At 37.5% G+C, this 25,772-nt stretch overlaps 2 protein-coding genes across 3 annotated transcripts in view; both read left to right on the top strand.

Annotated features, from left to right (window-relative positions):
• LOC127431286 (clathrin interactor 1-like) overlaps positions 1-20,822 on the top strand; it is a 28,580-nt gene extending 7,758 nt beyond the window's left edge. The window contains exons 2-13 of one of the 2 annotated variants that reach the window (XM_051681663.1): positions 2,972-3,076; positions 3,861-3,957; positions 4,744-4,852; positions 8,946-9,119; positions 10,356-10,536; positions 10,689-10,926; positions 11,434-11,518; positions 14,132-14,164; positions 14,364-14,441; positions 15,275-15,534; positions 18,516-18,690; positions 18,943-20,822. In XM_051681663.1, coding sequence (XP_051537623.1) covers positions 2,972-3,076; positions 3,861-3,957; positions 4,744-4,852; positions 8,946-9,119; positions 10,356-10,536; positions 10,689-10,926; positions 11,434-11,518; positions 14,132-14,164; positions 14,364-14,441; positions 15,275-15,534; positions 18,516-18,690; positions 18,943-19,292 — 1,885 coding nt within the window. In that variant the 3' untranslated portion in view covers positions 19,293-20,822. The remainder of the gene's footprint in view (positions 1-2,971; positions 3,077-3,860; positions 3,958-4,743; positions 4,853-8,945; positions 9,120-10,355; positions 10,537-10,688; positions 10,927-11,433; positions 11,519-14,131; positions 14,165-14,363; positions 14,442-15,274; positions 15,535-18,515; positions 18,691-18,942) is intronic. The other variant, XM_051681664.1, reaches the window with a different exon arrangement.
• Positions 20,823-23,243: 2,421 nt separating this feature from the next.
• Positions 23,244-25,772, top strand: part of LOC127431283 (transcription elongation regulator 1-like) — a 38,409-nt gene continuing 35,880 nt past the window's right edge. Inside the window, exon 1 of the mRNA XM_051681660.1 lies at positions 23,244-23,344. Coding sequence (XP_051537620.1) covers positions 23,298-23,344 — 47 coding nt within the window. The 5' untranslated portion in view covers positions 23,244-23,297. The remainder of the gene's footprint in view (positions 23,345-25,772) is intronic.

Below are 25,772 nucleotides of genomic sequence, written 5' to 3'. Positions count from 1 at the left end.
TCACTCTTCAAATGAATGCGAATCAGTTACATTGTTCTCTTAAACCACCTGCATTATCGTTCCACTGGGATGCAGTTCCCCACCTGCCATTATTCCTGTTTCTTCCGTACATCACCCAACGACCTTAGACTGTCTGTAATCACTTCCAGAAGTTCACCTTTACTCTCCCACCCTCTTTGCCCTCTGGGATTGTGAGAATGAACTTTTTCAAATTCGTAAATTGTTTGCAGCTGTTGTAGAGTTAGCAGGGTAAATCTCGTCTACTCAGCACCACCTATCAGATTTAGAAACTTCTAAACTTAAGTGTGCATCACACTTAAGTTGCAAAACAAACTTGGGACTTGACTAAGACTGATAAGCAATTGATTTGAGACTTGATTTAGACTTAGAATTAGAGACTTGTGAAAAGCACAAGTCTTGAGATCTACGAGGAAAACATTGTCTGTCAATATTGCAATACTTGAGAGTTTATTTAGACTTATGATTTTGATTCTTGACAGAAGACTAAGGCTTGAGACTTGAATTTAGACTTGGCCTTAAAAGACCTGAAACTTGTCTTAGGCTCATGTCAAAAGACTTGAGACTTGATTTATATTACATTTATTCATTTGGCAGAAGCTTTTATGCAAAGTGACTTACAAAAGAATTATACTTGAGCTTGAAAGTCCTGAAACTTGACATGGACTCGTGACAGAAGACATGAGACTTGGTTTAGATTTGGCCTTGAAAGACCTGAAACTTGACTTGGACTCGTGACAGAAGACTTGAGACTTGATTTAGACTTGTCCTTGAAAGACCTGAAACTTTACTTAGACTTGTGACAAAAGACTTGAGAATTGATTTAGACTTGGCCTGGAAAGACCTGAAACTTGCCTTAGGCTTGTGACTTGATTTAGACTTGGCCTTGAAAGACCTGAAGCTTGACTTAAGCTTGTGACTTGATTTAGACTTGGCCTTGAAAATCCTGAAACTTGACATGGACTCGTGACAAAAGACTTGAGACTTGATTTAGAATTGGCCTTGAAAGACCTGAAACTTGACTTGGACTTGTGACTGAAGACTTGAGAATTGTTGTAAACTTGGCCTTGAAAGACCTGAAACTTGACTGGGACTCGTGATAGAAGACCTGAGAATTGTTTTAGACTTGGCCTTGAAAGACTTGAAACTTGACATGGACTCATGACAAAAGACTTGAGAATTGTTTTAGACTTTTCTTTAAAAAACTTGAAACTTGACTTTGACTTGTGACGAAAGAACAATAATTTAGACTTTTGCCCATCCCAAAACAAGGATTGTTGACCTCATATGTCCCTCTCAAAACTGTTTTAAGAGATATACAGGCATGACCTTGTGTACTGTACATCTCTTTTCAAATGTGCTCACCAAACATTTCTAAAGATGTGGAAGTCCTGTCAGTTCTGAGGAATGGTTTGATATTAAACCTATTTAAACAACCCTGGTCCATCCCTGTTAAACAATAAGCAATGTTTATGTCTCATGAGGTCAATTGTCAATCTTTCCCACAGTCTTCTGTAGTCCAAACTGGCCTACATGTTGACCCCCCCTTGACTCAGTCTGTCTTATAACCAGGACTCAAGTGTACTAGTTATAGACTTTTTTTTTTCTTTTTCTTTTTTACAATGCTCAATAAAGGCACATGGGATCACTGTTTTGTCCTCCTACGCTTTCTCTCATCTAAAGTTTTGCAAGAAACTGTTCACAACTAAACAGAATTTACACGAGCAGTAGGTTAATGATGCACCCTTCTACTCTTCCAAATTTCCTTGTCTCCCCTTTGTCTGATTTTGTAGTAGCTAGGTATATAACTGTTTTACAGATTATTAAAGTTCGGTCCAAAGTGTTAGTTCACCCAAAATGTAAAAATTTTTCTTAATTTGTTCACCTTACTCATGTCATTCCAAACCTTTATGACTGATTTACCATTTTGACTGTATAAAAGCAATTTGACTTCTCAATATCAATTTCAACAACACAAAAAAAGCTAATTTGAGTTAACATTGATTCAAACAAGTTATCAAGTAATTATTCAGTATAAGCAAACAGTCAATCATAAAGTAAGAACAAATTTCTCTTTTTCTTTTGGCCTGTTATCAAGATCAGCAAATGGTTGTCTTGCAGTTGACTGCTGGATCGCGTTTGATGTAATTTATTTTTTTGGGGGGGGGGGATTTTTCCCCTTTTTCTCCCAATTTGGAATGCCCAATTCCCAATGCGCTCTAAGTCCTCGTGGTCACATAGTGATTCGCCTCAGTCCGGGTGGCGGAGGACGAATCCCAGTTGCCTCCGTGTCTGAGACAGTCAACCCGCGCATCTTATCACGTGGCTTGTTGAGTGCGTTGCCACAGAGACATAGCGCGTGTGGAGGCTTCACGCCATCCACCGCGGCAACCACGCTCAATTCACCATGCGCCCCACCGAGAACAAACCACATTATAGCGACCACGAGGAGGTTACCCCATGTGACTCTACCCTCCCTAGCAATCAGGCCAATTTGGTTGCTTAGGAGACTTGGCTGGAGTCACTCAGCACGCCCTGGGATTCGAACTAGCGAACTCCAGGGGTGGTAGCCAGCATATTTTACCACTGAGCTACCCAGGCCCCCGCGATTGACGTAATTAAATCCAAGGGGAAAGTAAAATATCGATCTTGTTATTTTAAGAATCAATATTGTGATTTTTGATTTTGTGAAATAAAAATCGCCAAATAATTGGAAATTCATCTTTGTTTTAGTTTTTTCATCCAGCCCTACTGTCTGTCTTCCCTTGAATGCAAAAGGAGATATTTTGAATATTTCTTTGTACTGGTGCTGTCGAGCTCCAAAAGTGTCAAAAAAGCTCTATAAAGGCCTCCATGTTCAGTGATATATTGACTTGTATTCTTGTGTCTGTGTGTGGTTTTGAAGTCATTACTGGTGTTTATTTGTGGTTCCCTGGTTTTTGCTGTTTCCCAGCACCAACGTGGTGATGAACTATTCAGAGATCGAGTCCAAGGTTCGAGAAGCCACCAATGATGACCCCTGGGGCCCATCAGGTCAGCTCATGGGTGAGATCGCCAAGTAAGTGCTTGTTCTGTGGTTCTGTCTGAGCCCTCAGGCATTCATTCACTCTCCTCAGAATTACCCCAAGGCATTTTTGTAGGGCAATTAATGCAGAAAATTACATTGATCTCATCATTGATAGCTGACTTGAGAACTAGCTCAGAAAGTTGATTAATTACCTTCTCCATCTAATTTTATACAAATTTAGTGTCTGGAATTAAATTACTGCTAAGACAGTCTGCATAAAATAAGAAAGAGGATGGATTGTTTGACAGAATTTTAATATGATCCTGAATGTTTGAAAATTCCTTAGTGTCTGTCTACAAAGCTTGTTTTCTGTTTAAATGAATTTTGTTCATTGTATAAAGGCTTTGAATAGCTGATATAAATACAAATGTGAACCTGCTGTTAGTGTAGGTTTTTTTATTGTCTGAAAAGGGCTATTTTGAGAGTTGAACCTGTCACACTTTGATTTATGCCTCCAATCCCTTATATTTAGTCAGTTTAGGATAGTCTAATTTGATGCTGCTGCAAATCTCTCAAAAGTACTTAATTTTATTCAAGTATATTTAAAGAAAATCAACGTTGTTACATGATATTTTTATAACCTACTGATTATTAAACCAAAGTTATTAAATGTTTAAATTTTTTGATTAAAGTTATAAAAGGTTTTGAAAATTATTGATTAAAGTTATTCAGGGCTTTGAGGATCCAAGCTTTTCAGATCTAGTATTCAGACAATGATGTGTACTCGGCCGAATAGTACATTAGCCGTGATGTGTCTGCTTTATTCACACCACAGATCAACGTTTATGTACGAGCAGTTCCCTGAAGTGATGAATATGCTCTGGACTAGAATGCTTAAAGACAATAAGAAGAATTGGAGAAGAGTTTACAAGGTACAAAGCACTGCTCAGGTCACATTTCCCTGATTCACTGAATCAAAAGAAAGATAGAAAAATTGTACTGTCCATTAAGAAAATAAAACCTATTTTTAGGTCTGTAATGCAGGGTTTTCAAACATTTTGATGCCAAGTCTCCCCAAACATGATGATCTCCTTGCGAGGGACCCCCTTCCAAAATAATAGAAAGACAGCAATAGATTTTCATATACGGAGAAAATTGTAAGCTTAATATTATGAAGAAAATACGTTGTGTACAATATTGAATAATTCCATTTTATATTTACTTTGTATTAAGTATTATATTGTAATAATTAGAAAACACATTGAAACCGTAATAATGTCAAATTTGGTAAATGTTTAAAATATTTTCAATTCAGTTTTCATGTATATTTATTTATTTGGAAAGTAGCTATGTATCAAACTGTGTTGTCAGCAGGTCATTATTACAAAATAAACCCATACAGGGTGATACAACACCCCTGTGTTTCATTTTTGGCTGGCTGACATTATGCCTTACATTTATTTTTATTTCTTTCTCAAGGTGCAATATGAATTGGTCTTGACCCAACCATCCCATATTTGATCATTCGATAAAGACAAAACCCTAGAAGATTCTCATTGACAATTTGTTTTGCCATTAGGACAATTAACGCTTTATAACTTGTATTCAGATTTGTTTATATATATATATATATATATATATATATATATATATATATATATATATAGTATTTTTTTTTGCTTGATCTGATCTAATAATTCACCCTTCCATGTGTCCAGGCCTTACTACTATTAGCATACCTCATCAGAAATGGGTCAGAGCGGGTGGTCACCAGCACCAGAGAACATATCTATGACCTGCGTTCTTTGGAAAATTATCATTTTGTAGGTAAGTTTAAACAGATGGCAAGATTGCCAGGTTTAATAAAAATTAAATACAAATACAAGATAGTCGTTCTGCAATATCATTGTAGCAGAAAATTAATTTGTGGAAAAATCATTGTAAATGTAAAAGTAGATGCATAGGGCACATGAGCAAAAAGAGATGTGTTGGTGTTTTAATAATTTGGCATGGTGTTCTTCACTTCACTAATCACAAATGCAGATCTTTGCTATTAAAAATGTTTTTATAAACGTGAGATATTTGACATTTTTCTGCAGATTCAGTTAGCAGGATGTTTAACATCTGTATTGTCTGTTATAGCCTGCAGTGCTTGCCAGATGTCATCACAATGTCTAAAAATGTAATTGCATCAGAAAAATGTAGTAATTGAGACATTCTTAACATTCTTTTTACTCTTTGAAGTACTCTTAATTATTGTTTTAAATCATGCCTTACAGAAAGTATTCATTGTGCATTGATTATTTTTCATTCTATTGAAAAGTTAAATTAAAGCATGGTTAAATGGGATTTTGTAGAAGTAATTCTTTGTCTTCATGTTCAGAATTATGTTGAAAATGTAAACCTGAACATTACTTTACCAGGTGCAGGACTCGATTATCAATTGTTTTAATTATTGGTTTCACAATAAATATTGCACAAAAATGTCTTGCTGAAATGCAAGAAATTGTCCAGACATCAACTCAATCTCTCATTCACAGATTTGGTCTCAAGAAGTGTGCCACTTTTGATAAAGCCAACATTAAAGACCTTATGACATACTGTAGGTTGACGAGCACAGGTTTCTTCCCTGGCTTGATGTATTTCCTGTTGAAACAGGAAGCTTGGGCGGGACATTTTAAAGGGATTATCCCTTTTTAAAATTACCAATAGCCTTTAGTATATGCAGTTGGTAGAAGGGGGAGGGACATTCTCACTTTAAAGAGAATGTGATTGGACAAACATTTGAATACGCTCCTGTGGACGAGGTTTTAAATTGGAAGCATAAAAAATAATGAAAAAAAATCAAGGTGGTGAATTTTTTCTAAAGCCACCGTACATTCTTTATTAAGCTATATATATATATATATATATATATATATATATATATATATATATATATATATATATATATATATATATATATATATAATTTTTATTTAAAAAAATTGTTTTATTTTTATTTACTTTTTTTATGTTAACATTTTATTGATTTAAAAAGAAAAAACAGGATTGAAGAAACAGAACATACACACACAGAACCAAATTATAACAAATAATATGTCCCTCCCCCTGAACATCCCCCCACTACAAACATCTACTGGTCCAACACAAAATGAAAGTATACACACATGTAAATACCAAAAAAAACAAAACAAAAACAAAAAACATTTTAAACAGACAAGAGGAAACATTTAAGAGTATATATAAAAAATAAAATTATACGTTTAAAACTACAAATCTACCTCCAATGCCCCTCCCCAAGAACCTTCTAAAAAGGTTAAATAGTTGCCCCATTTTTCATTAAATAACTCCATATTACCTACCTATGACATTCCTTCAAATGCTGCTACCCTGCCCATCTCTGTATGCTACTCTTGAAACGAGGGTGCTCCAGCCAACTTCCATCCCCTAAGAATAATTTGTCTGCCAATCATTACACTGGCCAGGACCCAATTCTTTATATATTTATCCCCCATGTTAATGACCGCCCCATCGCCTAAAATACAGAGTCTGGGGCAAAATGAAATTTAAGTGCCCAAAACGTCACACATAAAACTCGGAACCCTCAACCAAAATTCTTTGATCTTAACACACCACCAAAAACATGGGTTGTGTCCCCATCTTCTGATTGGCATCACCAGCAGGTGGGTGTGTCTTTAAGACCAAGCCTATACAATCTAGAGGGGGTCCAATAGAATCAATGTAAAAGGTTAAATTGCATAAGGCACACCCTTGCATCTCTAGATGTAGACTTGGCATTTTTAGAATCCTAGCCTACACTCCCTCCTCCAATACCAAGTTTAAATCTTTCTCCCATAATCTCATTTGAATTGTAGATGTTTACTTATCAGTGTAATGACTCCCCTGCTCTTACTCAAGCCAGCACTATAAAAAAATGCCCACCCCATATCTTTCAAAAATTTTCAGCTTCCTGTGGAGAAAGGTGCGTTTCTTGAAGAAACACTATATCATATTTCTTATGCTTAAGAAGAGAAATAACCTTCCTTCTTTTTATGGGGTGCCCCAACCCATTCACATTCCACGTGGGAAGAGACAATACACTCATATTAACATTTGACATTTTGACATATAAGAAAAACTAGACTGTGTGTCAAAGACAAGATTATAAAGACCACATTCCAACATTAGTGTAACAATCAAACCCCAAACATCCCTTAGAACAGAAAAACGTGCACATTAACCCCGCGCACGACAGCGCCAACAGAGCGCGCAGATTCTTCAGACATTCAAACAAATGTTCAGTGAGCCGGTCAATTCGGCTGCAACATGAGTGCAAGCAAATGACTTAATCACACCAATGACTTTGCACGAAATACTCCACAAAATAAGCTCCAGCCGATAGGTGGCGCCAACACACAAAAACGTGCAGGTTCCTCAAACTGTCAAGCGGATGTTCAGTGAGCCGGCCCACTCGGCTGCAACATGAGAGTAAGCAAATAACTTACTCCAGTGACTTTGCCAGAAATACTCCACAAAATAAACTCCAGCCGATAGGCGGAATAAGCACAAAGAGCGTGGAGATTCATCCACAAAACCATCCCGAAGGTGTGTTGCTCTACAAAATAAACTCCAGCCGCTAGGCGGAACCAGCACAAAAAGAGCAATCAGAATCTTCAAACAGTCAAGCGAATGTTCAGTGAGCCGGTCCATTTGGCTGCAACGTGAGTACCACAGTGTGACTTACTCCATTGACTTTATGAAGGACATCACTTGCTGTGGGCATGTGAATGTGTTACGGCCATCCTTAGCATCTATTCTCAATTTGGCCGGGAATATCAGTGCAAAAGCAACCTTCCGTTGGTGTAAAAGTTTCTTGCATTCCTTGAATCGATCACGTTTCTCTCGTCAAGTTCGCAAAGTCTGGGAACAATACGATACGGACGTTATTCCGCCGGCTACGGTTTTCCATGTCCTCCAACTTCTCCCAGACAAGCTCCAAATCCACCTTAGTCGCTAGTGGATTAGCAGATAATTCCCTCTCCGATTACTCCAGATAAGCGATCCGTTTCTCAACATCCCCCACTCTTGTGACCACATCAGTAAATTTTGCCTCCATGGCAATGATCGAACGACGTATTACAGCAAGATCCTCCAAGTCAGCAACGACCTTCGTCAGCATTGCCAACATGTTCAACATCTCTCGCCGCATTTCCCTCACTTCCCCGACCAAATCAACTCCCTGGTCCGCGGCCTGTCCAGGGGTGTCAGCTTGAGCACATAAGTGTCTTTTAATGTCTCCAGAGCCTGAGGATTTTGAATTCTTTGACATATTGTGCTCCTAGAACAGTTATGGAACAGAGTGTATCGAATCTCACCGATTTAATATCATAAACGTTATTAAAACTAGCAAAGTGCACAGAGCTCGTCGTTCACACGTCCGATCCTCACATGGCATCACCTTGTTCCAGCTACTTTATTAACTGTTATTTTTATGATTTGCATCAATAACCCATTTATACTGTAGATCATGTACTGGGTTCCCACTATCATGGGAAATCTGGAAATAAATTGAATATACCTCAATGTTTATAGCTATACATTATTTCACTGGCTACAAATTGCTTTTTGTGAGTGCAGTATCTATAAAATGATCTTTGATAACCCTTATCCAGTAATCTCAAATGACTGGAAAAGTCATGGAAATTCATTGATCAAAAGGTGTGAGAACCCAGCCTTCAAAGTTGGGCTTGAAGCATTACTGACATTTTGACCTATTTTTTTTTTCTTGCGGTGTTGACCTTACTCTGCAGAACATAGCATCTTGTATCTAATGGAGGTTTGCAGAAATAAGAATAAATGGGCAAAGCAGCCTAATATGATCTGACATGCTCTTTTTATTTTTTATTTTTTTTGCTAGATGAAAATGGGAAAGATCAGGGTATAAATGTACGGCAGAAGGTCAAAGAAATGGTAGAGTTTGTCCAGGATGATGACCGGTTACGTGAGGAGAGGAAGAAAGCCAAGAAGAACAAGGACAAATACATTGGAGTTTCTTCAGACAGCATGGGAGGAGGCTTCAAACAAAGTAACTGTAAGTGATGAAGTGCTGCAAATAACAGAGTATTGCCAAATTCGAAGTTTTCCATTTCTTTGCCCTTGGGCAGCTTTGTGGTCTTTAACAAAATAGCAAACCAGATTGGGTATGGGCAACAACGCAGAGTACTGTTCTTTCAGGCCAAATTTGTTTTGTTTTATTCAATTATTTTAAAATGTAGCGCAATGTTGAGGTCTTTGATCCATTGGGTTAGTCTATACTTCACTGTATTATGAAGCATGAGATTCCCTTTGGTCTCAGGTCAGATATTTTGGGCCTTATTGTATCTGTAGAAACTGTGATTCACACAAAACAATAGCTGCTTTGTCTCAGCACTGCAGGTGTCCCACAGGGACCTGTCTTAGGCCCTCTGAAGATTTTTCACATCCAACCAATTCACCCTGGATTCCCTTCTTCCCACAACTGATCTTTTGATTAGAGCTGTTTTGATTTCAGGGCTACCACTTTTTCAACTTTGCTCACTGCATCATTTGGGGATGTTTATGATCAAGTTCATGCAGAAATAATCAGATCTCTGCTTTTTGTAATAGAACATGTTTTCTGTTAGATGTGTCTAATCAAGTTGAGATGCCACGTCCCTTGTCATGTCATTAGTGTTGTTTCTCAGCATGTGTGAAATGAGATTGCACTTTGATTTTAGTCACCTTTGATTTGGCACTCTGATTTCTCACTTTATTAGCTGTACTAGAGTTTCAAATTGCCAATTAATGATGGCATGCCAGCGATGGATTTGTTTTAGCTACAGAAGATCAAAGTACCATGGGGTCAGAGGGGGTAGAGAGCTCTGATTTTAGTAAGTTATATTTTTCGTGTTTTAGTCAGGTGTTTTTTCCACAGTTTTCGAAGTTTACCAAAGCATATCCTCACGCCCTCGTTAATAGTGATAGACCGATATATTGGGAAGGCAATGTCTGGCCATTTTGAAATTATCGGCATTGGTTGATGAACAGTAAGTGATGACTTTGTCCTTGATTAATAAATATTTCTTTTTGAATCTCTCTCTTTTTTTAAAGTAAATATTGCATGAAACAAGTGTCATTTACCATCATTAAATTGTATTATGAATAGAGCAGCATTACAGTATTACAATATTACATAACAAAAAATACATATACAAAGTTACATAACAATATTGGTCAACCATGTTTTATATTTGCCTTTGTCCATTGAATGAATTAAGTCCCTAACTCAAATCCTTATTGACATCCTCAGCGGGAGAACAGTTTGACCCCGAATCCAAAAGCAGATGGGATGAGGACTGGGACAAAAACAAGAGCAGTTTCCCCTTCAGTGAAAAACTCGGTGAGATAAGCGACAAAATTGGCAGCACCATTGATGACACAATCAGTAAATTTCGCAAGAAAGAGAGTGACGACTCGCCAGACCATGTCAGGTACATTTCCTGTGGAATAGGTGCCTTTTATCATGTTTTCTTTTTCCTGTGGAATACCTACTGAATGACCTGAATTGAGATAATGCATTGCTATCTGTTTGCTGAATCTGAAACAGCATGAGTGTTTGTCTTTCTGTTGCCTTTTCCTGTAGTGACAACGAGGAGGACAAAGTTTCACAGAATGGACGGCCTGCGAAGTCTGAGTTCAAGGATGATGAAGAGACCGTAACAACCAGGAGCATCCAGATCACACAGACCACAGACAGCATCACCTCCACCACCACCATCTCCACACGCAAACGCGGCGGAGTCCCGTCCAAAACTGTTGACTTGGGTGCGGCTGCTCATTACACTGGTGGTAAAAGCAGTCCAGATGCTGACGACACAAAGGTAGAATAAAGCCCTCTTTTTTATGCCGCGCTACATTATAAATTATTAAACGGATGGCTCTAGGACTAAAATCTGATTGGATGAGCCACATTTGGCTCATAGTCTGTAAATGAAACAGATCGTGTTACTGCTAATAAAAGTAAATAATTACGTACCAATTGGTTGCTTAGGAAGCCTGACTGGAGTCACTCAGCACGCCACTAATGCACATTCTTAACGCGTAGCTTATTGCTTTATTACAGTACACAATGACCTTTAAAAAAATAAAAAAAATAAAAGGCAGTTCCCTAAATGTACAAAGGAGGCTGATTTTTTTTTTTTTTTTCATGGCCTCTACTAGTCATTGCTTATGTTTTATAACTAATCATTAAAAGAGGCAATATGTGTGGAAACCGTGTGAGTTCATTGTGAAGTCTTCTCTATGAAGTGACTCAGGGTGGAAAAGCAAGTCTTTGCTGCCTTCATGTGGTAGAAGTGAGGTGTGACATTCTTCCGGTCTCTTTTCAGACAATAGTCAGTCAGTCATCTAGCAGAGGGCTGGCTGATCTGTTGATGGTGGAGTCTGGCTCAAGTCAACCAGTGTCTTCATCAGGTATGATCTCCCTTGCTGCATTCTTCATATTTAACTGCTAATTAGTGCTTTTTTAAGGCAAGTATTATTATTTATATTGCTCCTAGTGAGGGATTAAACCCCCAAGCTTAACTTTGGTGTGTAACCTGTCCCACACCGTTTCTGGACATGAATGATAATGAAATAATTTATTTACAGTATATGTGTGTGTGTGTGTGTGTGTGTGTGTATATATATATATATATAACCATTCTGAATAAGAACCAATTCTCAGTTCCCAACCCTAGAAACTTTTATCTGAAAGTTGATGCAACTTTTAATGCTATGGTCACAGAGATCATGAACTTGTGGGGTAACTTCTTCAGGGATGTAGTCAGAGCAGTCTTGAGTGCCCCATCTGGGCATCAGTGTGTGTGGGAGAGAGAGAGAACAGGGGATAGTGGCACAGATGCTGCTGTCCCTCCATATCCTGTCACCAACTCGACAGCTGTGCTGTGTCCACTAGCATCAGTCAGGAAGTCATGAGCTGTCACAACCTTATTGTTTGTGCACGTGCATGCACATGGGTGTGAATGCATGCATGTAAACGTGTCTGCCTGTGCGTTTGTGCGTGGACAAAGATTCAGTAGTCAAAAGGGCTGGGTGATATATTGAATATTCATTTGCAGTGATCGCAGGCATTATAAAATTCAACATCGTGAAGATTGCAAAGATTTGAATGCACTTTTTATTTGGCCATTAAAGGGATTGTTTACCCCAAAAATTAATATTCCTTCATAATTTACTCACCCTTGTTCCAAATTTGTATTACTTACATTTTTATGCAGACTGCCTTATTAATACAGTGGTAGTTGATTAGTGCCTAACTTTAACCTTATGACCCCTGAGCATGACTGCTGTGTGCATTTTCCATTTCCCTTTTAGATTTGTAACTAGAAGCACCTAATAAACATGCAGAAAAAAAAAGCGCTACAGCAAATTGTTTTCCTAAAAATTGATGTCCACATAAATATATGAACAGTGGGACTAAGTTGTAAAATTTTAAATAATACTAAGCTATAGAAAGTCAGATTTCTTTTTTTATCAAAGTGTTTATTATGTTTCCAGGAGTGTTGGTTATTCATGTTTTTGAGATGTTACAAATATTACAGCTGATTTTCCGTAAAGCTGCTTTGGAACAATGTGTATTGGGAAAAGCACAAATAAAAAACTACACAAATAAAAATGATTTGACTTCGTTACAATGTTTTTTCTCCTTTGGCAACAAAATCTCAATGTTCTCTCTTTGCACTATCTAACAAACAAGTGATAGCCAGTGATGAAGCATTTTACCAATCAGAAATTAGCAAAATTAATTCTGATTCAAAGTAATGGCCAGCATCGTCCAATTACTGCCAACCATGTTAAAATACAATTTACCATTATACAGTTCTGAATCTATATACTGATTAACATTCTCCCATGCCTGCCAAACATGTAGACTGGTCCAAACATCATCTGCCTGAAATGGAACTTTTGGATTTTAGGAGTGAATGCACTTAGCTACATAGGAAATCTATAGGATGCTCCCTATTTAGTGAATAACTTAACCTTCAGTGTGCTGTCTGTCTGCACTGGTCTCAGAACGGTTCGAAATTCACCTTATTTTCATCCTAACTCCATATAAAGCCTCTGAAAGCTTTTTTATTTTCTCAGTGTGAAAAAGCACAGTAAATATAGGATTTCTAAAGAAAAACTAACGCTATTGTCCATTGTATTTAACAGCGTGCCATTTCACGATAAATTGCTAGAGACTAGAGACTAATCTTTTGACTCAAACAGGTTTCAGTGTAAAAACTTAATGAGGTTTCTTACCAGATGTAGTTTTGTTGGCGTTTCTCCCAAAGACAAACTCCACTGTGTTCGACGCCATGTTGTTCTGTCATATGACTTTGTACGACAAAAGTTTAACCCTTTACTGACAGCTCAGATCAGTCGGTTTAAATGATGTGTTGCATATTACGAAGCCAAAATACAATATCCACGCAGAAGGACACGGGGTCTCACGAGGTTAAAGCATAAAAAGTTAATAATAAAAGTATTCCATGCAACTCATGCGTTATATTCCAAGTCTTCTGAAGGCATACGTTTTGGTAAGAAACAATCCGAAAGGTATAAGTTATTTTGAACACTATGAGAGAAGCTCGTTCACAGTGGCACTCCTGTTTACGTGAGAACTTGCATTGTTTGGTGCTAAGTAGGCAATTTAAATAGCGTCTGATTTTAACTTCAGTAGAACAAATGCTGTAGAATAGAAATGAGTTTACATGAATCGGTTCAAACTGTCCGTTTCAGTGAATCCATTAAGAACTCTTTGATTCTGCGATTGCGCCATAACTAAAAAATGTTCAATGAAGTCTCTTTGTGTATTTACCGCATATGTACTTGCCTACAAAACTCACTAGCCAACTAAGTTATTAAACAAGAAAGTGATCAGAAAAGTGCCATATTTTAGTAATAGGCGCACACCAATTGAATTGACCACAATTGATAGTGCTGATGATAGTACCCGGGTACTGAATTGATTCTGTACTAATATTGATACTGTAGAAATACTGGTATTGTTACTTATTTTTTTTGTTTTTTTTATTTTAGTTGCCGAAGTATCTGTACTTTTGTCATCCCAATGTGAGTGTATGCACACTGTTAGTAATCTTAAGGGAAAGTTCACCCAAAAATGAGAATTTACATATTTGGGTGAACGATGCCTTCAGTGTCTATATTATCTGTTGTAATTTCTCAGCATATTCAGTAAGAATTTTCAGAATTGGATAATTGCTTTCTGAATAGTGTCTATGTGTCATGTAACCCAGTTAATGGTTTGCAGGTGGAAGCTCAGACCTCGTTGGTGAGTTTGCAGATTTTTCCTCACCTGCTGCCTCTGCCAGTCTCCCGTCAGCTGCTGGTACGTATGATCAACTGCACACTTTGAGAGCATGTTCAATCAAACATCATGCACAATACACAACTGTACACAGTTCAGAATGTACTTTTCAGAATGTACCATTGATTGCAAATAGCTGGTGAGTTGAGAACAATTATCAACCATTAAAATGTTTTACATTGTGCATTATCTTGCTACAAGTATTTTGGTTCCTTTGACCAAGGATTTATTTAGCTGGGCTTGTGTTGACTCTTCCTATCATGCTTTTTCCTCTCTGGGCCTCAGCTCAATGCTGAGTGAGGAGCACTTTACTTTTGGGCAGTAGAATGACAATGCTGTTGGCTTGTCTGAAATGTGATTGGAGTTGTAGTGCACACAGGACAGTGAAATATTGATGAGTGACTGAGGGGTCCAGATGGAGCAGCTACCTGCTGAGTGTTATGAGCACAGACACGAATCAGCTCCCATCATTTACGCCCCATCTCCCCTGACAGAGACACACTCTTAAGAGCAGTGTGTGTGTGGATCCAGTTATAGTGCTCTTGAACAGTCATACAGCAACAGTGCAATAACCTTGCCAATAATAAGCATGTATGTGTGTATTAAAACATATTTCAAATCTAATGTCAAGATTATATAATGATAAGAACAGTTAGTCCTATACATAAGGTACTAAGTTTTCACTGGAAACTGAAGGTGTGCATCTATCTGCAATGAAGGTGTGCATCTATCAGCTATTTTAAAGCAACTTCGAGCATGGCTCACTCAGTCAGATTTTAGAGCCGAACTATCTGTTTTATAACGTGCACTTCAAATGTAAAGTTTTACACTGTTTGTGTTCTCTGTCTCTTCAGGTTCGCTGTCCACTGGTAATGGTGAATTTGGTGACTGGAACGCCTTTGCCTCCACCAGTCCTCCTGCCTCTGCTGCTCCATCTGCCATCTCAGATCTGTTCAGTGACGTGTCCACTCCAGCCGCGCCTGCACCCACATCCACCCAACCACCTTCTGCTGACCTCTTTGACCTGATAGGCCCCAACAACAGCACCCTCAGTGCATCCCAAAGCATGACCTTCAACATGTGCCCGCATACTGCAGCCATGTCCAGATCACAGGTAAACAGACACCTGAAGTCAAAGTTCTGAATGATTATGAATTGATTTCCTACACGAGAATTACAGGTTTTGAGTCAGTTTGGAGTTTAGACCATGGCTTGAGCTGATTGGATGAGCACCCAGAACTGTGCCTCAGGGAACTTCATGGGAATTAGGACTGGATTGAAGTTGTAAATAGTTACCAGTAATATTAAATGCGCCTTTAAGGTTTAGGGTGTTTTCACATTAGCGATTTTGGTGTGTACCTGAGTCCGGTTGTCGACAGAGTTCAGTTCGTTTGGGTGGTGTGAAGTAGAGGTAAACCAATATATCGGTTTTACTGATTTATCGGTGCCGATAGTTGCTTACTGGAACTATCGTTATCGGCAAAAATCTATGGCGATAGTTGACGATAGTATTTTCAAAATTTCATCATTACAAAATAAGAGTCCCCGGTGTGTTTTGGTCTTGTTTAAACTTCAAATCTGAAATGTTCTGGTTATTTTGGGGATTTTGGTTGAACAATAAACTGCATCTGGGATTTTATTCATTTAGGACTCTTTGTCTGCACCCGTCATAGTAAGGAAAGAATATGATTTTTTTTTTTTTTACATTATATAAATTAATTTGAAAAACTATTGGCTGATTAATCGGTTATCGGCCTTTCCCATCACCTTAGTCATCGGTATTGGCAAAATCCACTATCGGTCGACCTCTAGTGTGAAGACTGTTTTCCAAACTCAGGTGCATACCAGCGAACCACACCAGAGGCCACATGAAACTGGTCTGGGGTTCATGTGGACTCTTGTACAGTCCAGTACGTAGTCTGATCATTTATTTTTATATCGGGAATGCCGAGGGCCCTGGCCTCCAAACCCCGGTTGCGGAAAGGGCCAGAGGCAGACCTCATGGGAGGTAATACGGAGCCCTCTGAAGTATGCGCACTAACGGCACGTAACTCAGGAACCGTAAGGCCCAGAGACTCAAAAATCAGGGGTCTGGTAGGGCACCACGGTCCCTGCCGGTAGCCACCTGCAAATGCGCCACGTTCCGAGGGTGCCATCTCAGGGCTCGGGCTGGCGGTGTTCGGCAAGTCCTGAGGCTCTGGGCCTTATGGTTCCCGAGTTATGCCGGTCGGTGCGCATACACTGGGGGCGGCTTATCGCCCCCACCAGTGACCCCTAGGCTCGGGCCTGCGGCAGCCGCTAGGAGCCCTCTGGCCCTCTAGTTGTAACTAGTTGTTAATGACATGATCATTAGCATATGTGAGATGTGTCCGTCTTCTCCTGATGCCCATCATAAAAACAGGTATGTGTCTTCATTCATATATTCCAGTCTCTCTCTCCACTGTAGTTTCTCTCATGTAACCTGTACATTACAGTCCATAGAGAGCGAGTACTGTTTAACAGCAGCCGCTTAAACACACACATACAAAACACGGCGATTCTGTCAACGGCATCGAACTAAACCTTGCCGGATAATAATATGTCTCTAGTGGATAGTCTCTTTGCTCAAAAATAGCAAACAAAAAAAGGTTAAACAGGTGTAATTCATGCTTATTGTTCACAGACGCAAGACGCTGCAGCATAGCTATGGTTATCACTTGTCAAACATCGCAATTGCGGGAGTCAGTCCTGAATTCCTTACACACATGGAATGGCAATTTAGAGGATTAATTCCTACATTTAACCCTTATGTTGTGTTCTGGTCATTTTGGCCCGGATTTTTCTTTTTTTTAATTTTTAAATCCAATTGGAATACAATTATTTGACTTTGTTCATATATAGTATCTTAAAACAAACACACACACACACACACACACACACACACACACACACACACATTTTGACCATTTTGTTTTCATTTTTTTTTTTTTTTTTTTTACTTTGATACTTTGTTACACTTGTTGTGTTCCTGGCCATTGGAAATCAATGGATTACAATAAAAAATACAGAAATATTAAGTGTTCAGGAGCATCCCTTTAGATGAGCACACACGTGGTTGTGTGTTTGCACACTCAAAGTCCTCGGACATATGCACACACACACACACACACACACACACACACACAGACATGTCGTGTGCTGAGCGCCCTATTGTGCATCGTTTTTCCATGTACACTTTTTGAGGAATATTTAAAAATCTACTCATCATATTATGTTTTGTTTGGGTTCGTTTGAATCGGGATAGTCTGCTATAGTAGTCATTGTCTATGTTATATGTATGTTATTACAATTCTGTATTATATTTATGTGTGTCAGTGGGAATTTCATACACTAATACTCACTGCAGTTTGGCCTCTGAGTGAAACAAATTTGCTCATTGCGTTCTACTAATTTTGACCTTTCCAACGATAAATAACATGGCTAGCTCATCTTTTTTATGGTTTTACCAAATGATGAGAATGAAACAGTTCTTATTTGTCAGCACATTAAAAAGCATTATTTAATAATTGGTAGGATCATCAATATGCATTGTAAAGTCCAGATTCTAGGCTTTAAAACGACACCTGTTTTGTTCAGATCAAGCAGTTGTTATTAATTTATTACGTAATTTTTTTTACATTATTTTTTCTGCAGGGAGTGCCTCCCACCTGCCCGGTATATCAATAAACATATATATTTTTAAAATATGTTTAAGAAAGTACTACAAAACCTATAGTAATTATTAAAAAAGAAGTTGATAAAAAGTTCTAATGCAATATCTTGTCATAATATATGCATTATGAGAGATTTATAAACCATCTTAATGGGTCAGTCATTTTGACCTGGTGGACACCATTGAGGAACACAGCACAAAGGTTAAATGCTGTTGTCACTCCTGAAACTTTGTAGTGTGTACGTGGCCTGTATCAATACAATATACCCCAAATACCCATCCCTACCTTTTACGTTTTATATTGCCAATAAAATTTAATGTATTGGAAATAACTTCCCTAATAGAAGTGCTCTGATCAAAAGCAGTAAATTACAGTAATTTATTGATTACTCTTCTTGTTGCAGACAATAGGGGGTCCATTATTGCCCCATCAGATGGGACTACAGAAATCAGGGGGAAAGCTATCAATGCCCGCCACCTGGTCAGACCCAAGCGTGAACATCAACCTGGATTTCCTGTCTGCAGGCCTGAACCCTCCCAAGCCCACACAGCCCACACTCAATACCATGATGCAGCAAGGTTACAAAATATCTCCAACATAAACTATTTTTTGCAAAGCTCTACGTGGATAGTCATTGTTAGACAGTTAAATGTGTTGCCATGAGATTATCTTTACATTGAATCTCAATCATAAGCAATATCACATAGCAATGGATCATGTCAAGAGCGATCTAAAATATCTAGATATATTCATCGTAATGGCAGAATGTTTTACGCAACAAAAATCTCTCAGGCCTATAATTTAAAGGATTTGTTTGGTTTCTAATTTAGGTGTTCAGCCGCCCTTGAACATGGTCACACAGAATCTTGCCGGAATAACGCTCAATGCCCAACCCTCAGCGCTTCCTACCAGAGCAGGAATGAACCCCATGATGGCTGGAGGGACCGTGGGCATGGGAGTGCCTCCTGCTATGGCAACGGGCACCATGGGGATTAACTCTATGGGTATTGGAGGAATGCCCGTCAATCAAGGACTAATAGGCATGAACATGGCGCCCACTAGCATAGGCCTTCAAGGTGCCCTTGGCATGCCTAGCATGGGCATTGGTCAGGGTATAAACCCCGCCATGGTGCAGCCTAAACAAGATGCCTTCGCAAACTTTGGCAACTTTGGAAAGTGAAGGGTGATCCGCTCCAAGTGGGTTCTCGGTCCAAATAAACCTTCGAGAAGGAAGGAGCTGCATCCAGTAAAATGGACAAAACTAGCCAGTGTCATGACTCTTCAATCATCTGTCCTGATAGATTAACAAAGCATACAAGTATCTGCTTTTCTTTCATGTGGGGTAGGTGATCGAAGGGTGTTTGTTTTTTTTTTTGTTTTTTTGTAAATGGTGCAAAGCATATTATGTACTTTTAAAGGAAAACCGATGGCTGTGTCCTTTGCAGCTTGGTACATTTTCCACTGTTTTAAAACAGAAACTTCATACACATTGTGTATTTTGTCATGGCACCGTTCACCGTTTTAACTAAGATTGAGTTCAGAAATTACCTCATAATTTACATTATTCATGCTGTGATTGAGACTGCAAGTGTTTGACAGTGTAAATATGGCAGTGTGCAAAAAAGAAATTATTTTACTCCGTTCTCAAATGTATAAGATGGGACAAATGACCACAGGTTCTTAATATTTGGTTGCTGTTTTTATTTTCAGTTTGAATTATTACAGACAAATAGTCCTTGAATTCCGTTATCACTCCAAAAATCTGCTATTTGGGCTCGTGACAGCCTCTCTGGCTCATACAGCGAGTCAAAGAATATGGTCAACATTTTTTACAGACTATATATCTGTAGGTATAGTTTCAGTACTTTTGTGTAGCAAGCTGCCTCACCGTAATTTGAAGTGTGCCTGGAGATGCACTGGCTGCCTTTTTATAATGAAAGTGATCTATGTGTAGCTTGTAAACAATACTTGAGGAATTGCCATCTTGCAACAATCATGAGATGTCACTCGAGTTTCAGAGCAGGTGTGTGACTATTACTGAGTACCTTGGGTGAGAACAGAGGTTTGATTCTAAGGGTCCCGTATTTCTCGACTTTAGCCGTACAAATACATTTGTCGTGGTAACGAGCTGTTACGCATTTCCAGGAACTACTTGAATTGGTGTTTATGATGCCTCATAATAACCATCATATCTGTTTGTGCTTTCTTGCATGAATGAAGTGTCTCAAGTTTATAGTTTCGAGCATTGTTGCGAGTCAATGTTACATTTATGGAATGTCTGTCACAAGATTGTATGATGGCTACAGAATCACTGAAGGCATTGTGAACCCCAAATGAAGGTGACTGTCACTTTATTTTTTGGTTTTGTCCATTTTCCCCATATGCTGCTTTATGGAAACGGGGGGGCCCTCCATCAGGCACTGAGGCATTATATTCAAAATGACCAAATCTTTATTTTATTACTATTTAGATTTATTCCATAGGGGTTTAGTTTCTTATTTTAATACGTAACATTATACAGAGAGATCCTGTGCATATACATATTGTTTTAGGCATGGGCAAATTATTGAGTGAACACCTATTAGTTTATTCAAATGTAAAGAGAAACATGAGAGCAAGCGCCTCTTTCATTCTAGTTTCTTTTCAGATTTAGTTTTTGGATTTTATTGTACTCAGAAACTTTGTTTACCATTAAACAATTTCATCAAAATCTGTCTTGAGATTTTAATCTGATGGTGTTGGGTCCAGCCTTTTATCATTGATCAGTGGACGAGGACTCTTGGTAGTCCTAGTAGTGGATAGTTTGTAGTGTTTGTGGACCATCATGGACAATCTTCTATTGCCACCAGAGACCTGATGCACATTCTTTTGCCACATTTTATTTGACTTGCTTGGCCTAAGCAAATGACATTGGCCAATCAAGTGGCAACATATCATATTATCTATATTATTCATGTGACTTTTTTCATGAATTTCCATGACTTTTCCAGTCGTGGGATATTTTATTGCTGAGCATAACTAGACATTAGCAGGTTAGACACACACACACACACAGGAGTTGGCCTTCACTTGAGGAAGTGTTGACCATTAAATTAATTGAATATCATAATATTTTCTATTATAGTATTACTCAGAGGAGTTTCGATATTGCTTATACTAAAGCCAAATAAATGTGGAACAAATCAGAGGACCTGTAGAGGTACTCTGAGATGAAAGACATTTGAGTTTTTTCTGTTGTTATATTGGTGGTATTAAATCTTTAATAATCTGAATATATTTCTTGTAAATAAGGAGCTAGCTAAGCTCTGCAGGAAATCTGACATTCTGAACATTTTGTTATAGTTATCTAAGGTTATGTGGCTCCCTCTAGTGGATAAATTGGTAAATCTCACATCCTGGGAAACAATTTGAGTTTGTTAGTAGTCATTATTCTTGTTGATGATTCTCATGACTGTAATACAGTTATGAAAATCATCCTGTCTGGACATTATGATTTGTATTCATTAAAATCATAAGTTAAATTACAAAACAAATGCTGTCATGATGCATACATATTTTAACAATTTATTAATAATTTTTTATATTTTTATATCCCCTTTTCTCCCAATTTCGAATGCCCAATTCCCACTACTTAGTAGGTCCTTGTGGTGGTGCGGTTACTCCCCTCAATCCAGGTGGCGGAGGACAACTCTCAGTTGCCTCCACTTCTGAGACAGTCAATCCTTGCATCTTATTACGTGGCTCGCTGTGAATGACAGCGTGGAGACTCACAGCATGTGGAGGCTCATGCTACTCTACTATCCACGCACAACTTACCACACACCCCATTAAGAGCGAGAACCACTTAATCACGACCATGAGGCGGTTACCCCATGTGACTCTACCCTCCCTAGCAACCGGGCCAATTTGGTTGCTTCGGAGACCTGGCTGGAGTCAGTCAGCATGCCCTGGATTTGAACCTGCGACTCCAGGGGTGGTAGTCAGTGTCAATACTCGCAGAGCTACCCAGGCCAATTTATTATTAATAATAATTATTATTATTATAAAAATATTATATGCTGAAATATGCTTAATGGTCATGAAACAAATGTAACAAATGCAACAAAAAATAAACCTTAATTAAAAATCTTAATTATACAGAAATATTTTATTTTATAGACAAAAATGTTTGTTTTTTTTTGGTCTCAGGCAGGTTATAGTCTTATATTAATTCTAATTTCCTTTATATATATATAGAGAGAGAGAGAGAGAGAGAGAGAGAGAGAGAGAGAGGATGGAAACCTATTAAGAAATCTGATACCATATGTCAATATATGTGAAACATATTTGAAATATTTGTTCATGTGGTTTTCGCTCATATAAAAGTCACATACTTGTAGATTTATATACAACAGGCTATTTAAAAATAGAAATCTAATAGGCATTTTCATATATGCAACATTTATTTTCCTAAATACTGGTAGAATTTCAAAAGTGTACATGTATGTTTAAATACGGGGAGGTTGGATACTTGGAGCCAAAAAAAGGTTGAACCACATATTGTGGAATAATTGGCAGGAATAATTTTTGTTCTGATTATTACAAATGCTAATATTATTCTGATAAAAAAAAATATATATATACAAAATAAGTTTAACAATTTAATTAATATTTGTGTCTTTTATTGTATTACTGTTTTATTAAAGTAATTTTCCTCAATTATTTTTAACAAGACCTTTTGATTGAGCTCTGAGATATTTATTTATTTATTATCGTTTGTGGATACTCTTTTTTTTCTTCACATGTTAAACATGTTCAAATACAGTGTAAACGACAAAAACATACAAACAAAACAAAACAAAAAAAAACGGGTTTCAAAAGACAAAATCAAACTGTTAAGTTACATATATATATATATAAAAAATTTTTTTTTTTTTTTTTTTTTTTGCTTTACTATTTTTACATAACTTTACCATCTTATCCTTTACTTTATAATGACATTGCAATTATACGACAAATACATTTATTTTCTCTTTAATTGTGTTACTTATAAAGTATTTGTTACATTGAGTCGATGCGTTTTTCCAATTGAGATTTTAATAGTAAATCCGGCCGATAACGTGAAAGGAAAGTGTAAAGAGGAAATGATGGCGGAAGTGGTTCACTAGCAGGAAGTTCAGCTGTTGTGTGTTTAGTTTTTGGAGTGATGGCGGAGAACGTAGATGGAGAGAGCACTGGTCTCGGAGAGAACAGGTCAGAAAAGTGCACTAAAAGTCGCATTATGACTATGTTGCATGTAGATTGACGAAGACATTTACTTCAATCGTGTCTAAACTGCTAGTCGCGACAAAACAAGAACCTGAATAATTGTCGCCGAATCGCGCGCGCGGAGTGTAAACAGCGTCGTTGATTGTAACTGGAGACTTCTAGTTTTATAATGCGTTAACAGTGAGGACACAGGACTGATTATTATGGACTGAGGTAACCTATGTTAACCTGTGCTGTGCTCTTGTGTGAAAACAGCCGCTGGCACAGGGTTAGCACAGTTAGCTTGTTTGCTAGCTGAGCAGCTTTGCTCAGTCACCATAAACATTCACTGTGTTCATTATTATTTAAGTAATGCGCATTTGGCCAAACGCACAGAAGGCACAAACAGAACTCAGGTATTTTGACTTAACAGCGAAATAAGTGATAAACATTTTTCCTGTATAGCGAACTAATTGTTAGCTGACGTGTTGGACATATTTTCTTTGCTAGCTAACTTTAGCCCACAGTGACTACAATACATCTGTTTAAGGTTAAAACTGAGTTAGAGACTAGCCATGAAAGTAGTTGAGAGTTTGTTTATTATGCGTCTTTGAGGTTTGATAAATTAATTCTAGTTTGGGTTTAAATCTGTTTAGCTTAGCACTGAAGTTCAGTATTTCAGTTTAATATTTATCACAATAAACACACGAGTCGTTGAGTTCTGAACACAGAGGTGGGATTTAACCATTGTGCGAACTTCGGGGTATTTTTTTTTTTTTTACATTTTTGTTTTTTCGATAATTTTGGCTGTGTTAATGCCAATACGGCATACATTTTGCAAAAGGTGTGTATTTTGGGGGGATTTTGATATTTCAACCTCAGTTCCTATAATACACCTATAATACACTGTGTACACAAAAGTTACACTCAGGACCTTCAGGACAAAAATGTCCCCATTGAAACCCATTAAAACTACAATATTTGATCCCAGTGTCATCTAAGCATAAACTCTATGATATTATGCTTTCATTCTGGAGCCCTGGCTTCAAATTTGTAATTGTTTATATTTTCCACCAGATGGCACCATTATTCATGTTTAGCCTATGGAGCAAATACATGCTTTTTTCCTGTTTTCTGTTTGCTGTATTAGAGCACTGCAGGCCAATTGAATAAATGATGCAGCTAAAATTGTGAGGGTGTGTTGGTATGGATGTCAGAGAGTGTGTGTGTGTGTGTGTGTGTAAAAAAAACAACAGTGGCATTATGTAAACAAACTGGCATTTAAAGGGATAAAATCCTGAAAATTAATGAATATTTGGTAGTTATGATCAGGACTGATGTTGGTTAAAAATCTAAGTCAGTGAAAGTGGAAAATAATATTAATATATAATATTTTTATGGCAGTTTTTTGTCATGGACATTTTTGTCCTCTAAGGTCCTGAGTGTTTTTTTTTTGTGTTTTTTTTTAATCTGACACTTCACAAAAAAGAATGCATCAAAATGCATCAATGTTGTTGCTAATCATTGACATTTCCCAGACTGTGATAATCCAAAATAAATAAATATAAATAATAAATTTCCTCTTAGCATTTAGTATATGGAAAATAATTCATTTTTTGTTTTGTTTTTTCATAAAAAAACAATAGTGGCATTTTATAAACAAACTGGCATTTAAAGGGTTAGAATCCTGAAAATGAATGAATATTTGGTAGTTATGATCAGGACTGATGAAAAAAAAACTAATTGAAAGTGGAAAATTATGTTAATATATAATATTATTATGGCAGTTTTTTGACGCAGACATTTTTGTCCTCTAAGGACCTCTGAGTAACTTTTTTTTTATTGACGCACAAGGGTTAAGGTTATATGGTTATTTAAAATTGTTTACTTGTATGCAAATGATGAAAATGCCATGGTATAACCAGTGTGTTTTGGTCATAATCAGAGGGCGATTTCCCCCATGTGCCTCATTTAAGCGCTCACAAACATATTTTATTGCACTGTGATATTCCTTTGAGAATATATATAAATATTAGAGCCCGACCGATATGGGTTTTTGAGACTGATACCGATTTTAGAGGGGGAAAATTCACCAATTACCGATATGGTGGCCGATATATTTAATTTTGAGCTGGAATGAAAATAGACCTTTTCTATGTGGATTTTTCACAGATTTTGCACCGATATGACTATGCAAAAGTACTCGGAAGGCTGCTTTCTTAAACATATTTTTTATCAAAGAACATTTGTCATTATTATGATACATTGTCAACAAATTCTAGAAATGAACACTGAGAAAATAAAGAATAAATAAAAATACAATAAATAGCTTAATAAACATGAGTACTATTAGTATGTCAATTGCTGACCATTCAAATAAAGAATAAATAAAATAAAAATCAGTACTGTATGTTTAATATCAGTCAATTGCTGA

The sequence above is a fragment of the Myxocyprinus asiaticus genome, chromosome 40, assembly GCF_019703515.2.
Source record: "Myxocyprinus asiaticus isolate MX2 ecotype Aquarium Trade chromosome 40, UBuf_Myxa_2, whole genome shotgun sequence".
NCBI classification, from domain to species: Eukaryota; Metazoa; Chordata; class Actinopteri; order Cypriniformes; family Catostomidae; genus Myxocyprinus; species Myxocyprinus asiaticus.
This window is presented reverse-complemented; position numbering and strand designations above follow the sequence as displayed.